This window comes from Somniosus microcephalus, unplaced genomic scaffold (assembly GCF_052327205.1).
Source record: "Somniosus microcephalus isolate GS21.2 unplaced genomic scaffold, FLI_Smic_1.0 unresolved_chr9, whole genome shotgun sequence".
Lineage (NCBI taxonomy): Eukaryota > Metazoa > Chordata > Chondrichthyes > Squaliformes > Somniosidae > Somniosus > Somniosus microcephalus.
In genome coordinates this window covers 24,246,725-24,263,243 of record NW_028225187.1, presented here as the reverse complement: position 1 = coordinate 24,263,243, position 16,519 = coordinate 24,246,725, and the positions used below count along the sequence as shown (strand labels likewise).

At 43.3% G+C, this 16,519-nt stretch overlaps 1 protein-coding gene across 1 annotated transcript in view; it reads right to left on the bottom strand.

The window, feature by feature from the left end:
- LOC147084933 (uncharacterized) overlaps positions 1–16,519 on the bottom strand; it is a 44,403-nt gene that overhangs the window by 20,806 nt on the left and 7,078 nt on the right. The window contains exon 3 of the mRNA XM_085979378.1: positions 14,959–15,003. Within this exon, the coding sequence (XP_085835504.1) occupies positions 14,959–15,003 (45 nt within the window). The remainder of the gene's footprint in view (positions 1–14,958; positions 15,004–16,519) is intronic.

The following is a 16,519-nucleotide window of genomic DNA, read 5'->3' as shown; positions in this document are numbered from 1 at the left end:
AACTTAGGTTTCCTAATGATACACAAGAACGTGACAATACATAATATCAAACAGCTCCACTTTCAAATGCATTTCGTTTATAGTTAGAAAAAAGATTTACAACAGAGCGCAACAACAGGAATGTAGGACAAAATTTGACTGAGCTGAATCATGAGATCAACGGAAGTGGTCAAGATGCAGACATGATTGAATCTTGCTTCCAAACATAAGTAAATTAGACATCGAAATTCCATTAACATTTACAACTTTGTCGTTTGGCCAACATTGCTGATGTGCTCACTGTGCACAGTTCAAAATAAATATCGCTGTAATAGAAAGTAAGTGATTAGTAGGACGTTCGTTGCAATACCGTAACACCCAGGAAACTCATTCAATTACATTGTTAATTATTTCAATGTGAATTTTGGAGAATGCGTCAAACCCGACATTAATCAGCTCTATGTAATTATTGCCATTTTACACACTTCACGTCCGGCGACACCATTTCACATTTGATGGAGTCCTTTGATCCGGAGCCCAGATTGCAAGACAATCAGTTCAGAAAAAGCACAATGATGTCACTAGAAACTAGAGCGTGAAAGAAGACACTGCATTAATTAAACAGGAACATTGAGGTTAAACTGACACTGCAGCTTACATAACTGCAAGAGAGGAACTCAGAAAAGCAGCTGCTTTGTCAGACACGCAGCACCAGAAGCCATGTACTTAACAGAGTTTATACGATTCGTATATTTTAATAACCTCTTACCAGGAACGCCAACAGCTGCGAGAATCGGGAAGTAAATGGCTCTTATCTGTTGAAGTATCGGGACTTCCATTTAATGTGAGAAGCGACTATTCCTGTTGTGATGGATACACCAGCCCCGGTGAAAACTGTGAAGTGATATATTGAAAGCAGCCCTCATTTATACAGCAGGGATATCTCCAGCGTACAGTTCTGTCCCCGGGCCACTGATATTAGTTACAGTCATTTGAACATACAGTTTGCATCAGCCACTTTACTCCAGGTTAATACTGGATTGGGAATAAACCTTTCAATGTGACACGTCACACTTTGGAACTGGATAACAAAGACTTTGAAAGTTAGAAAACAATAGGTAAATGTTACAGGAGTTAGGGCACGGCAGGGCGGTGGAGAACTGTGTGGGCTTCGCGGGGATCGGTGTTGGGAAAAGTATTGTTGCTAATTTCCCTCTTTAAGAAAGTCTAGGAAACTCAATGTCAATTGATCAAATTTTACATATTGTCAAATCAGAGAGGGTGCTCTAGCTGAAGAACACAGCTCAGAAACAACACGACATTTTAGGCAAAATATTCAAGTGAGAACAATAATGGTCGGTGTAATTTAATGCGGGCCCATGTAAAATACTACACACAATTAGAGGAATTAGAATTCTATGCATTAAATGAAAAGTGCTCTTGGAGCTGAGGATAAGGTATAAAGAGCCCTGGGAATTTAAGTAGATTGGACAGTGAACAATCCAACAAAGGCAATGCAGCAATCAAAAATATCAATAAAATACTCATCTACAAACCCAAACAACAGAGTACAAGTCAGGGAAATCACCGTGCAACTGTGTGCGGCTCGGCTCCATCCAATGTTTAAGAAATCTGTTCACCTTTATTCACCGAAATACAGGGGAGACATTAAGTGCGGGGCACAGAGCAGGGAACGGCCAGGGGTCTGATCCCCAAAGCCAAAGCTCTGGTTTATGAGGAAAGAGTGGAGGAAATTTGACTTTTTAATCTCGAAAACAATCGACTGGGCTGATTTATTCTTTATTTGTTCATGGGATAAGGGCGTCGCTGGAAAGGCCAGCATTTATTTCCCATCCCTAGCCACCATTCAAGGCTGAATGTGGCAGGACTGCAGAGCTTTGATCTGATCCATTGTTTATGGGATCGGTTAGCTCTGTCAATTACACGATGCTTCCGCTGTTTCTGATGTATGGAGTCCAGACTTGTAGCTTCTCCAGATTGGCAGCTCATTATATCTAGGCCTGGTGAAGTTCATGGCATGTTCTTCCACGCTTCTCATTGAACAAGAGGTAGTCCGCTGGCTTGATAGTGCTAGTAGAGTGAGGGATATGCCGGCCATCCCATGAGGTTACAAGTTGTACAGATTACAGTTCTGCTGCTGCTGATGGCCCACAGCCCCTAATGGATACCCAGTTATAATGGCTAGATTTGTTCTGAATCTACCCCATTTACCACGATGGTAGTGCCACACAACACGGAAAAGTGTGCCCTCAATGTGAAAACTGGATGTGGTCTCCACAAGGACTGTGTGGCGGTCAATTCTCCACAGTACTGTCATGGACAGATGCATCTGCGACAGGTGGATTGGCGTCGATGAGGTCAAGTTGTTTTCTTTTCTCCTCGTGTTCGTTGTATCATCACATGCGGCAAGCCTTTCCTGACTTTTATATCCTTCAGGACTCTGATAGCTTGGTCAGTACTGGTGCTGGCGAGTCACTCTTGGTGATGGACATTGAAGTCCCCCACCCAGAGTATATTTTGTACCGCTGCAACCTCAGTCCTTCTTCGAAGTTGTGTTAAACATGAAGGAATACAAATTCATCAGCTGAGGGAGGGCGATAGGTGACAATCAGCAGGAGGTTTCCTTGCCCATCTTTGACCTGTAGCCATGTGACTTCATGGGGTCCGGTGTCAATTTTGATGACTTAGAGTTGCATTCCCTCCTGACTATGCAGCAACCACTGGTGTGTCGGTTCTGCCGGTAAGACAGTACATATCCAGGGATGGTGATGGAGGATTCTGGGACGTTTGCTGAATGCTATGATGCTGAGAGTATGACTATGTCAGGCTATTGTTGACTAGTCTGTGGGACAAGTCTACCAATTTTGGGCAGATTCCCCAGGTTTTAGTGAGCAGCCATTTTCAAGGTCGACTGGGCTGGGTGTAACTTTGTCGTGTCCGAATCCAATGCCTTGTTCGATGCAGAGTTGTCCATTCAGTTTTATTCTTCTTAAAGTATGTCGTAGCAGTTTGGAACAACTGTGTGGCTTGCTCATCCAATTCTGAGGGGAGCTAAGATTCGACAACATTGCACGTGAGATATGGGCTCGTGAGGTTGGGGGTAATATAATAGCATGGCTATGGCATTGGCTAACAGACAGAAACAGATAGGGATAAACGGGGCATTTTCAGGTTGGCAGGCTGTAACTAGTGGGGTGTTGCAAGGATCATTGCTGGAGCCTCAGACATTTACAATCTATATTAATGAATTAGAAGAAGGAACAGCCATTTAAGTCTGAATGAGGATGAATTTCTTCACTCAGAAGGTTGTGAATCTTTGGAATTCTCTACCCCAAAGTACTGTGAATGCTGAGTCGTTGAATATATTCAAGGCTGAGATAGATTGATTTTTGGAATTTCGAGGAATAAAGGTCTGTGGAGATCAGGTGGCAAAGTAGACTTGAATTCCATGATTAGCCATGATCTTATTGAATGGTGCAGCAGGCTCGAAGGGCTGTATGGCCTACATCCTGCTCCCAATTCATATATTACCTCATACAACACCCAGCACTTCAATCTGAGGGCAGAGACCTGTATGGCTGCAGCTCGGTTTTATTTAAGAAAGCAGTCCTTTATAATAACGGCACCTGCACTTTATGTACACGTACCTGTAAAAAGCTGCTGGCACTGCACTGCAAGGACATAGAACTTTACAACAACCAGCACTGTAATGTAAGGACACAGACTTGCTCAAACCCCAGCACGGCACTGTTAGGACACTGTCGGAGTGGCTGTCTTTTGGAGGAGACGTTAAACCAAGGACCCGTCTGCTGTCATGGTGGATGTAAAATCTCCCAGGACAATATTACAAAAAAGAGCAGGGGACTTATTCCCTGGGCCCAGGCCAATATTTATCCCACAATTAAGACAACTAAAAATATATTACCTGGTCATTATCACATTGTTGTTTGTAGGAGCTTATTTGCAAAAATTGGCTGCAGCGTTTCTGACATTACAATCAGTGATTTCAAAAGGCTGGATTTCGTAGTGGCAGAAAAATTAATTTTCTCTTTACTCAATTGGTCCCACAAATTGATCACAGATATTTCTTTAATTAGATTCAATATTATCAGAGAGACAATAATTTCAATATACTAATGAAGGAAATAACAACTGAAAATGCTGGAAACACTCAGGCCACATCCGTGGAGCGAGAAAGAGAATTAACTTTTCATTTCTGTGACACTTCGCCAGAACTGAATAAAGTTAGAGAGGTAGCAGTTTTTAAACAGGTGCAGAGGCAGAGAAAACAGGAGGATAGGAAAGAACAAAAGGAAAGGTCTGTGATAGGGTGGAATCCAGGAGTGGTTGAATGCTGCAAATTGGGATGGCAGAATCATCAGAAATAGGGGCAGGGGTTATTGTCTGAAATTGTTGAACTTAATGTTGAGTCCAGAAAGCTTTAAAATGCCTTATCGAAAGACCAGGTGCAGTACCTCGAGCTTGCATTGAGTTTCTTTAAAACAGTGTAAGATGGTCAGAGTGGGAGTGGAGTGGAGAATTAAAGGGTAAAGCGACCAGAAGCTCCGGTTTACCCTTATGTACTGCACGGAGATGTTCCGCAAAGTGGTCACCCAATTTGCGTTTGGTCTACCAATGTAGAGGAGCCCGCATCGTGAGCAGCGAGTACAGTATACTAAATTGCAAGAAGTACAAGTAAATTGCCGTTTCACCTGGAAGAGGTGTTTGGGGCCCTAGACAGTGGGAATTAATGAGGTAAAAGGGCAGGTGCTGCATCTCCTGCTTGCAAGAGAAGGACCCGTGTGGAGGGGAGGGGATTATGTGGTGGTTGAGGAATGGACAAGGGTATTTCGGAGGGAGCAGTCCCTATGGAATGCTGAAAGCAGAGGGGAGGGGAAGATACCTTTGGTGGTGGGATCATGCTGGAGGAGGCGGAAATGGCAGGGGATGTTCAATTGGCTGTGGAGTTGTGGGGTGAAAGGTGAGGTCATGAGGAACCCTATTATGGATTTGGGAGGGAGGGGAGCTGGCGAGATCAGAAGTGCGGGAGATAGAACGGACACGGTCCAGGGCCGTGTCAACCACACTAGAGGGGAATACTTATCTGAGATAAAAGGAAGACATATCAGAAGCACTTGTATAGAAGGGAGCATCGTCAGAGCAGATACCACGGAGAAACTGGGAGAATGGAATAGAGTCCTTACAGGAAGCGGTGTTGGAGGAAGTGTTGTCCAGGTAGCTGTGGGAGTCAGTGGGCTTATAATGGTTGTTTGTCGATAAATTTTCCCCAGAAATGGAGACAGAGAAGTCGAGGAAATAATGGGAAGAGTCGGAGATGGACCATGTGAAGGTGAGGGAAGGGTGGAAATTGAAAGCTAAGTGAATAAAATTTTCAAGTCCAGGGCGAGTACAGGAAATGGCACCAATGCAATCATCAATGTACCAGAATAATAGGTGAAGGAGGGGACCTGAGTAGAATTGGAACAAAGAATGTTCCATAATCCCACGGAAAGGTAGGTATAGCTACAACCCATCGGGTTCCCATATGAACAGCTTTAATTTGGAGGACGTGAGTCGAGTCAAAGGAAAAGTTGTTCCATGTGAGAACAAGTTCAGCCAGGCGGAGTATGGTGGTGATGGATGGGGGCTGGTTGGACCTCTGTTCAATGATGAAACATAGCGCCCTAAGGCAGTCCAGGTGTGGGATGGAGTTGTAGAGGGATTGTACATAAAGTCTGATTCAAAGTGGTGCTTCAAATGGCAATTGGCCAAATTGAGGCAATTCGACACCACGGACAGAATTCAAAACGGTTTTTCTCTTGTGTCCTGCTTTTTTTCCCATTTAGGCAGCAGTTTTCGATTCACAGAAAGTGGAAGAGAATAAATCTGCGGCTGCATTGCATTTCCTGCTGCGTGTCCACCCAGTTAAACATTGTTTTTTCTGTGGAGAAATGAAATCAGCACAATGTACAATGAAAGAATAGATAAATTCTTGCAGGGCTTGACAGGTCACATATTGAGAGGTCGTTTCCTTTGGCTGTGGAGTCCAGAACTAGGGATCAAAGATTCAGAATAAGCAGCCAGCCATGTCGGATTGAGAGGAAGAGAAGTTTCTTCAAAGTAATGGTTGTGAATCTTTGGAATTCTCTACCGCAGAGGCCTGTGAATGTTCAGTGTTTGAGTACATTCCTAACCAAGAAGGATTTGGACATTACCTAAAGGAAGGGATATGGGGCTAGGTCGGGAAGTTTCAGTTGAGGTAAAGGATCGGCCATGATCTTATTGAATGGCGGAGTAGGCTCGGCGGCCGCATGACCAAATCCTGCTCCTATTTCTTATGTTCTCATGTACCGATCTTGGATAAAGGAGAACTGGTGGATGTAGTTTATTTGGATTTCCAGTAGGCATTTGATAAAGTACCGCATAAATGGTTATTACACAATATTAGGGTTCACGGGGTTGGAGGTTATATAGTAGCATGGATAGAGGAATGGTTGATGAGCAGAAAACAGAGAGTAGTGCTAAACGGATCTTTTTCAGGTGGGCAGGCTGTAACTAGTGTGGTTCTGCAAGGATCAGTGTTGGGGCCTCAGCTATTTACAATCTATATTAATGACCTAGATGAAGGGAATGAGTGTCATGCATCCAAGTTTGCTGATGATACAATGCTAGGTGGGACAGTAAGCTGTGAGGAGAACACAAATAGTCTGCAAAGGGATATAGATAGACTAAGTGAGAGGGCAGTAAGGTGGCAGATGGAGTATAATGTAGGGAAATGTGAGGTTATTCACTTTGGTAGGAAGAATAGAAGAACAGAATTTTTTAAAACTTTGAGAATCTTTCAAATGTTGCTATTCAGAGAGAATTGCGTGTCATCGTGCAAGAAACACAGAAAGCTAGCATGCAGGTACAGCAAGCAGTAAAGAAGTCAAATGGTATGTTGGCCTTTATTGCAAGGGGGTTGGAGTATAAGAGTAGGGAAGTCTTGCTACAATTGTACAGGGCCTTGTTGAGTCCACAACCAGAGTACTGTGCACAGATTTGAGTTCCTTATCTAAGGAAGGATATACTTGTCTTGGAGGCGGTGCAATGAAGGATCACTAGATTGATTCCTGGGATGAGAGGGCTGTCCTATGATGAGAGATTCAGTAGCATGCACCTATACTCTCTGGAGTTTAGAAGAATGAGAGGTTATCTCTTTGAAATATACAAGATTCTGAAGTGGATTGACAGGGTAGATGCTGCGAGCGTGTTTCCCCTGGCTGGAGTGTCTAGAACTAGGGGCCATCATCTCAGAATAAGGGGTCGGCAATTTAAGACTGAGATGAGTCAGAATTTCGTCACTCAGAGGGTTGTGAATCTTTGGGATTCTCTGCCCCAGAGGGCTGTACATGCTGAATCATTGAGTATATTCAAGACTGAGATAGATAGATTTTTGGACTCTAGGGGAATCAAGGGGTATGCAGATCGGGCGGGAAAGTGGAGTTGAGGTCGATGATCAGCCATGATCTTATTGAATGGCGGAGCAGGCTCGAGGGGCCATATGCCCTAATCCTGCTCTTATTTCTTATGTTCTAAGAGTGTGCTGGCAGAAAGGGAATGGATGGCCGCCATACAGAAGCGAAGGACCAGGCAGGTACTGCGGGAGTCCCCTGAGTGCATCTGGCTCAATATTCAGTTCCGGATACTGGTTTGGGCGCTGTTCCTCTGGGATTGCAGCAAGAGCCAAGTCCACGGCACCATGGGTGGCTCCGCTGCCCAGGTTGGGAGGAGGAAGAGCGTAAGAGCAATAGTTGTAGGGTATTTGATAATTAGGAGAATAGACAGACCTTTCTGCAGCTGCGGACGTGACTCCAGGATGATATGTTGCCTCCCTGCTGCCAGGGTCAAGGATGTCACTGAGCGGCTGCAGTGCATTCTGAGGGGGAAGGTGAAAATCCAGAGATCGTGGTCCCCATCGGTACCAACGACATAGGTAGAAAGAGAAATGAGGTCCTGCAGGCAGATTTCAGGGAGCTAGGAGAAAGATTAAAAAGCAGGACCTCAAAGGTAGTAATCTCCGGATTACCCCTGGTGCCACGTGCTAATGACTGCAGAAGCAGGAGGATAGAACATATGAATGCATGGCTGGAGTGATGGCGCATGCAGGTGGGATCTAGAATCCTGAGGCAGTGGGACCATTTCTGGGGGAGGTGGGACCTGTGCAAGCCAGACTGGTTGGTTAAGAAGGCACATGGGATACGTGCATTTATTAGCTGAAGCATAGAATAAAAGAGCAGGGAGGTTATGCTTGAATAGAATAAAACACCAGTTCGGCCACAGCTAGAATACTGCATGCAGTTCTGTTCACCACATTAGAGGAAGGATGTGGTTGCACTAGAGAGGGTGCAGAGGAGATTTACGAGGATGTTGCTTGGGCTGGGGAATTTTAGCTATGAGGAAAAATTCGATAGGCTGGGCTTGTGTTTTTTGGAACAGAGGATGCTGAGGGGAGACCTAATTGATGTGTAGTACTTTATGAGGGTCCAAGATAGAGTGGATAGGAAGGACCAAGTTCCCTTAGCAGTAGTGTCAATAACCAGGGGGCATTGATTTAAAGTACTTGTTTGGAAGTTTAGAGGGGATTCGAGGAGAGTTTGTTTTCACCCAGAGGATGGTGGGGGTCTGGAAATCAGTGCCTAAAGGGTAGTGGAGGCAGAGACCCTCATCACATTTAAAAAGTACTTGGATATACACTTGATGTGCCGTAACCTACAAGGTTACAGACCAAGTGCTGGAAAGTGGGATTAGGCTGGAATAGCTCTTTGTTGGCCGGCATGGAAAAGATCGGCCGAAAGGCCACCTTCTGTGCTGTAATTTTCTATGATTCTGTGATAATTCTATGTAGCTTTGAATGTGCCCCGGCGCAGGAACTGAAAGGCAGCAGAAAAATTAAGTAAAACTGTATCACTTTGGATGACATCATCGACAGGATTCAAAGTTATGCGGGTAAACCGCAATGGGTTGCTATTGACCATTGACTTAACCACTCGGTCATGACTAGTATGCCGTTCGCTCTGCCTCATGCAGCTTCTCAGTTGCTGCAAAGCTGGTGCCTCCAGGCTGAACACGGTGTCAGCCTTTTGTCCCATTATTTTATCTTGTAGATTTTCTCTAGTGACAGTGATTGTTTTAAGTCCCTCCCTTTTGCCACTTGATTTTCCACTAACATTGGGAGACTTTTACATCTCTCTTGAAGCCAAATACAAAATATTTGTTGAAAGTCTTTGCAATTTCCCTCTTTCCCATTATTAATTCCCCAGACTCATCCACTGTGGACCAACGTTTCCTTTCGCTACTCTCTTCTTTGTTATACACTTGTAGAAGCTCTTACTGCCTGTTTTTTATATTTCTTGCTCTTTTACTCTCATAATTTATTTTCATCCTCTTTATTTGTTTACAGTCATCCTTTGCAAGTTTCTAAATATTTCCCAATCTTCTGGCCTACCAATAATATCTGCAAAATGTCATGCCTTTTCGTTCAATTTGATACCATCTTTAACTTCCTTAGTTAGCCGTGGATTGTTCATCTTTCTCGTCGAGTCTTTCTTTCTCACTGGAATATATCTTTGTCGAGAGTTATGAAATTTCTCCTTAAAGTTCTGCCACTGCTTATCTACCGTTTTACATTTCAATCTATTTTCCCAGTCCACTTTAGCCAAATCTGTCTTCATAACATTATAATTGCCTTTATTTAAGTTTAAGACACTCGTTTCATATCCAAGGTTCTCACCCTCAAACTGAATGTGAAATTCTATCATGTTATGATCACTCTTCCCTACAGGATCCTTTACTATGAGATAATTAATTAATTATGTCTCATTACAAAGTACCATATATAAAATAGCATGTTCACTGCTTGGTTCCACAACGTATTGTTCTTTAGAAACTGTCCTGAATAAACTCTATAAACTAGTCCTCAAGGCTACCTTTGGCAATTTGATTTGTCAAATCTATATGAAGATTAAAATCGCCCACGATTATTGCAGTTCCTTTCTTACAAGCCCCCATTAATTCCTGACTGATAATCTGTCCTAGAGTGTAACAAATGTTAGGGTGCCTATAGATTATTCCCAGCAGTTACTTATTTCCATTATTATTTCTTAACTCCAGCCAAACTGAATCTACATCTTGATTTCCCGTGCCAAGATCATTTCTCACTATGTACTGATCACATCCTTTACTAACAGAACAACCCCAAACTTTTCCTTTCTGGCTATCCTTATGAAATGACAAATATCACAGCATATTCAATTCCCAGCCTTGCTCACCTTACAAGCACGTCTCTGTAATGGCTAGTAGATCATAGAAACAAATAAGATAGGAGCAGGAGTAGGATAAGGGGTAAGCCATTTAGGACAGAGCTGAGGAGGAATGTCTTCACCCAGAGAGTGGTGAAGCTGTGGAATTGTCTACCACAGAAGGCAGTTGAGGCCAATTCATTAAATATATTCAAGAAAGAGTTAGATATATTTGTTAAGGCTAAAGGGATCAAGTGATATGAGGAGAAGGCAGGGACAGGGTACTGAGTTTGGATGATCCGCCATGACCTCATTGAATGGCGGAGCCACCTCGAGGGGCCGTATGGCCTATTTTAGCTCCTAATTGTATGTTCGTATGTTTGTGATTGCCTACAAATACTGATTTCTTTCAGTTCCTCCCTCTCATTAGACCCTATGTTCCCCGACATCTCTGGGAGATTATATGTGTCCTCCTTTGTGAAGACAGAACCAAAGTATGTATTTTATTGGTCTGCCATCTCTTTGTTCCCCATTATAAATTCCACTGATACTGAATGCAAGGGACCTGCGCTTGAGTTCAACAATCGTTTTCTCTTCACATATCTATAGAAGATTTTACAGTCAGTTTTTATGTTCGCTACAAGCTTACTCTCATACTTTATTTTCCCCCTCTTAATAAATCCCTTTGTCCTCCTTTGTTGAATCCTAAACAGCTCCCAATCCTCAGGTGTACTGCTTTTTCTGGCCACTTTTTGTGCCCTCTCCTTGCATCTTATGATATCGCTAATTTCCCTTGTTAACCACGGTTGAGTCAACATTTTTTTCTATTTTTTATGCCAAGCAGAGATGAACGAATTCTCTAGTTCATCCAAGCGATCTTTAAATGTTTGCCATTGCCTATCCACCATCAACCCTTTGAGTAACATTCCACAATCAATCCTACCGAGCTCGCACCTCATACCATCATAATTTCCTTTATGTAAGTTCAGGACCCTAGCCTGTGCGTCTAATACTTCATTCTCTATGTTAATGAAGAATTCTATCACATTATGATCGCTCCGCCCCAAGCGTTCTCGAACAACAAGATTGCTAATTAATCCTTTCTCATTACATAATACCCAGTCTAAGATGGCCTGATCTCCAGTTGGTTCCTCGACATATTGGTCCAGGACACCATCCTGTATACACTCCAGGAATTCCTCCTACACATTATTGTCACTATTTTGGTTCGCCCAATCTATATGTAGATTAAAGTCGCCCATGATATCTGCTGTGCCCTTATTGCACGCATCTTTATTTTCCCGTTCAATGCCATCCCCAACCTCCACATGACTGTTTGGGGGTCTGTATACAGCTCCCACTAACGTTTTCTGTCCCATGGTTTTTCTCAGCTCTACCCATAGAGACTCTACATCATCAGAGCTAATATCCTTCCTTACAATTATGTTAATCTCCTCTTTACCCAGCAATGCTACCCCACCTGCTTTTCATTTTTGCCTGTCTTTCCTGAATATTGAATACCCCTGGATGTTGAGTTCCCAGCCCTGGTCACTCTGGAGCCATGTTTCCGTAATCCCTATCATATCATATCCGTTTACATCTATTTACACATCTAATTAGTCCATCTTATTATGAATGCTCCTCGCATTAAGACACAAAGCCTGCAGGCTTGTTCTTTAACACTCTCAGACCTAACTTATTATTTCTATTTCTGCCGTTAATTCATCTATCTTGTTCTGAATGTTGTGTGCATTCAGATAATGAGCCTTTAGTGTTGTCTTTTTGCTATTTTCCCTACTCTGACCCTGTTTGCTGGTGCACTCTTATGTTTGTACGCTTTGTCCCTTCCTCGCACACTCTGATTCTCATTACCCCTAAGCTACCTTGCATTTTGGCCTTCTCCTTTCTATTTAACTTTCTAAGTTTCCCCTCACCTGAACCAGCCCCCCCCCCAACCCGCCCCGCTATTTAGTTTAAAGCCCTATCTACATCCCAGGTTATTCAATTCACCAGGACACTGGTCCCAGCATGGTTCAAGTGAAGCCCGTTACAATGGAAGAAGCCCCTCTTTCCCCAGTACTGGTGCTTGTTCCCCATGAATCGAAACTCATTTCTCCCACACTAATCCTTGAGCCAGGCGTTCAAATCTCTGATCTGATTGACCCTATGCCAATTTGATCGTGGATGAGGTCGTAATGCAGAGATAATTACCATCGTGGTTTTGCTTTTTAATTAGGATCCAGCTCCTGAAACTCACTTAGCAGAACCTCTATCTTAGACCTACCTATGCCATTGGTATCTACGTGGGCCATGGCAACTGGATCATTCCTCTCTCACTTCAAGTTCCTCTCCTGCCCCAACGAGATGTCCTTAAAACTGGCAATGGGCAGGCAACACAGCCTTCTATAGTCACGCTCTCGGCTGCAGAGAACAGTGTCTATCCGCCTAACTTTACTGTTCCCTTCCACTATTTCATTCGTTTTTACTCCCCCAACATGAATATCCCCCTGTACAACCGTGCTGTGTTCAGTTTACTCAACCTTGCTGCAGTCCCTGCTCTCGTCCACACAGGCAGCAAGAACGTCGTACCGGTTCGACAAGTGCAAGGGCTGAGACTTCTCCAATGCTATTCACAATATATATTAAAGGTCTAGACAAGGGAACTAGATGTAATATCTCCAAATTTGCAGATGACACAAAACTGGTTGGGCGTGTGTGCTGGGAGGAGGATGCCGAGAAACTCCAGGATGATTAGACAGGTTGGGTGATTTGGCAAAAGCATGGCAGATGCAATATAACGTGGATAAATGCGAGGTTATTCACTTTGGTGGCAAAAACAGGAAGGCAGATTATTATCTGAATGGCAATAGATTGGGAGAGGGGGAAGTGAAACGAGACCTGGGTGTCCTTGTGCGCCAATTGCTCAAGGTAAGCATGCAGGTGCAGCAGTTGGTTAAGAAGGCAAATGGCATGATGGCCTTTGTAGCGAGAGGGTTTGAGTAAAGGAACAAGGATGCCTTGCTGCAGTTGTACAGGGCCTTGGTGAGACCACATCTTGAGTATTGTGTTCAGTTTTCATCGCCTTATCTGAGGAAGGATGTTCTTGCCATGGAAGAAATTCAGCGAAGATTCACCAGGCTGATACGTGTGATGGCAGGAATGATGTGAGAGGACAGATTGGATTGATTGGGCTTGTTCTCGCTGGAGTTTAGAAGAATGAGAGGGGATCTCATTGAAGCTTATAAAATTCTGACAGGATGCAGGAAGGATGTTCCCGATGGTCGGGGAGTCCAGAACCAGGGGTCACAGTCTAAGGATAAGGGGTAAGCCATTTAGGACAGAAATGAGGAGGAATTTCTTCACCCAGAGAGTGGTGAACTTGTGGAATTCTCTACCACAGAAGGCAGTAGAGGCCAATTCATTAAATATATTCAAGAAGGAGTTGTATATATTTCTTAAGGCTAAAGGGATCAAGGGTATGGGGAGAAAGCAGGGACAGGGTACTGAATTTGGAAGATCAGCCATGATCGCATTTAATGGCAGAGCAGGCTCGAGGGGCCAAATGGCCTACTCCTGCTGCTATCTTCTATGTTTCTATGTTTCTATATTTACCTTCTGCATCCCTATACTTGCCTCAATCGTAGTCAGACCCTCCTGTTGTTGACCACGTACCAAATCTGAAAAATTAAAATGAAGGTTGTGACTGCCTCCTGGAACAAAGCTTCCAAGTAACCTTCTCCCTCCCTGAGGTATTGCAGTGTCAGAAGTTCGGACTCCAGCTCATCAATTCACAGCTGAATTTGTTCGAGCTGCAGATACTTACTGCAGACGTGATTGCTGTGGACCTCACTGGGGTCCACCAGCTTCCACTTGCTACAGCTGCAGCACCTCACCTGCCCTGCCAACTCTATTGTATTTTCCTTAAATAATGAAATTGACAATTTTTGAAATACTCATTTGACTATATATATTTTCTAATGCAAGCAATAAACTTGGATGAGATAATGAGGTTACCTGGTAATTCCTGTCAGCAGGGGCTGTCTAAGGGGTTTGGAATTTCTACTATAATAACAAAAGGCTTTTGCTAATGCCCGGAGGTAAGTGGCACCGATTCCAGTTCTATGGATTACTGCTTCTACAGAGTAGTAAAGTCGGAAATTCATTAACTCATCCAAGGCTATTACTTGGATTAGAAAATATTAATAGTCAATTGAGTATATTAAAATTAGTTATATGAATTAGGTCTTTACTGTAACTTAGCCCACAGTCATAATTAAACCTTTTTATTTATTTTTGTTATGCATCAAGCAGAACCTTTTACTCCCCCCCCCACCCCCCCGGCACCTCACCAAATTCCCTCACTCAGCAAATTTCCGAATTTATTACTCTGTAGAAGCAATAATCCATAGACCTGGACTCGGTGCTACTTACCTCCGTGCATTATTACACTAGCAGAAATTCAAACCCTCTGATTCAGCCCCTGCTGACAAGAATTACCGGGTAACCAGTTCTAGCTAGATACCGCATTAACTGTGCAACTGGCACTAGCAGGCAGTTTGTTTACCACTGTGAAATAAAGTACAAGTTAAGGTTGAAGTTAAGTTAAACGCCAAATGTTAAATGCTAAATGTAATGACATTTTAGAAAGAGATCAACACTTAACAACCCCTTCACTCACCAAATTCCCGAGTATCGTACTCTGCAGATGTTGTACTCCGTAGAACTGCAATAAGTGCAACAAAAATAAAGCCTAACTCTACTTAAAGCTGCACAATGTGTTCCTACACAACCATTACTACAGGTGTGGACCTCAGATTGTCCAGGTTCTGTGCAGTCACCGTTGGCCTGGTGGCAGGTGCGATTGTGCTTTTTCGCATATGTGTTGCCTGCAGCCCGCCCCCATCTCCATTCTCCAACCCCGTGATTGAGAGAGATGTGAAATATATACATTCTGCATATAAAGCAATTCATGTGCGTGTGTGTGTGTGTGTCTTTATGTATTCTTACAATCTATATTAATGATGGGACCGAGTGCAATATATCCAAGTTTGCTGATGATACAAAGCTAGGTGGGGAAGTAAGCTGTGAGGAGAACACAAAGAGCCTCCAAAGGGATATAGAGAGTTTAAGTGAGTGGGCACAAATGTAGTAGATGGACTATAATGTGGAGAAGTGTGAGTTTATCCACTTTGGTAGCAAGAATAGAAGAGCAGATTAATTTGAATGATGATAAATTTTTAAATGTCGGTGTTCAGAGAGATTTAGTTGCCCTCGGTCAGGAAACACAGAAAGTTAGCATGCAGGCACAGCGAGCAATGCAGAAGGCAAATGGCTTGTTGTCCTTTATTGCAAGTGGGTTGGTGAATACCAGTATGGAAGTCTTACTACAATTGTACAGAGCTTTGGGGAGACCACACCTGGAGTACTGAGCACAGTTTTGGTCTCCTTATCTAAGATAGTGCATACATGCCTTAGAGGGAGTGCAGAGAAGGTTCACTAGACTGATTCCTTGGATGAGGGCTTTTTCTTATGCGAGTTTGAGTAGATTGTGCCTTTACTCTATGGAGTTAGCAAAATGAGAGGTGATCTCATTGAAACGTATAAGATTCTGAGAGGGATTAACACGGTAGATGCTGACAGGTTATTTCCCCTGGCTGGAGAGTCGAAAAATAGGAGGAACAGTCTCAGGATAAGGGGTATAACACTGAGATGAGAAGGAATTTCTTCACTGAGAGGATTGTGAATCTTCGGGATTCACTACCCCAAAGGGTAGATGCTGAGTCATTGAATATATTCAAGGCTGAGATCGAGAGATGTTTGGAATCTAGGAGAATCAAGGGATATGGAAAACTGGCGGGAAAGTGGAGTTGAGGTCTATGATCAGTCATGATCTTATTGAATGTCTGAGCAGGCTCGAATGGCTGTGTGGCCGATTTCTGCTACTAGTTGTATATTTGTGATTGTGTGGGAGTGTGTGTGCTTATGTTTATTTGTGTGTGTGTGTGTTTTTTTGAGTGAATGCGTTGTATATGTGTATGTTTATATATGTGTGTGTGGCCGTGTTTTGTCCACAGGTTTCGGTCTATGGGTATGCATTTGTGTCTGTGCATGAAGTTATGTGTAGGTGTATCTCTGTGTGTGTGTGCGTGTGTGCATGACGTTATGTGTATCTGTGTGTGTGTATATCTGTGTTTGTGTATCTGTGTGTGTGTGTGTCTGTGCATGACATTATTTGTATC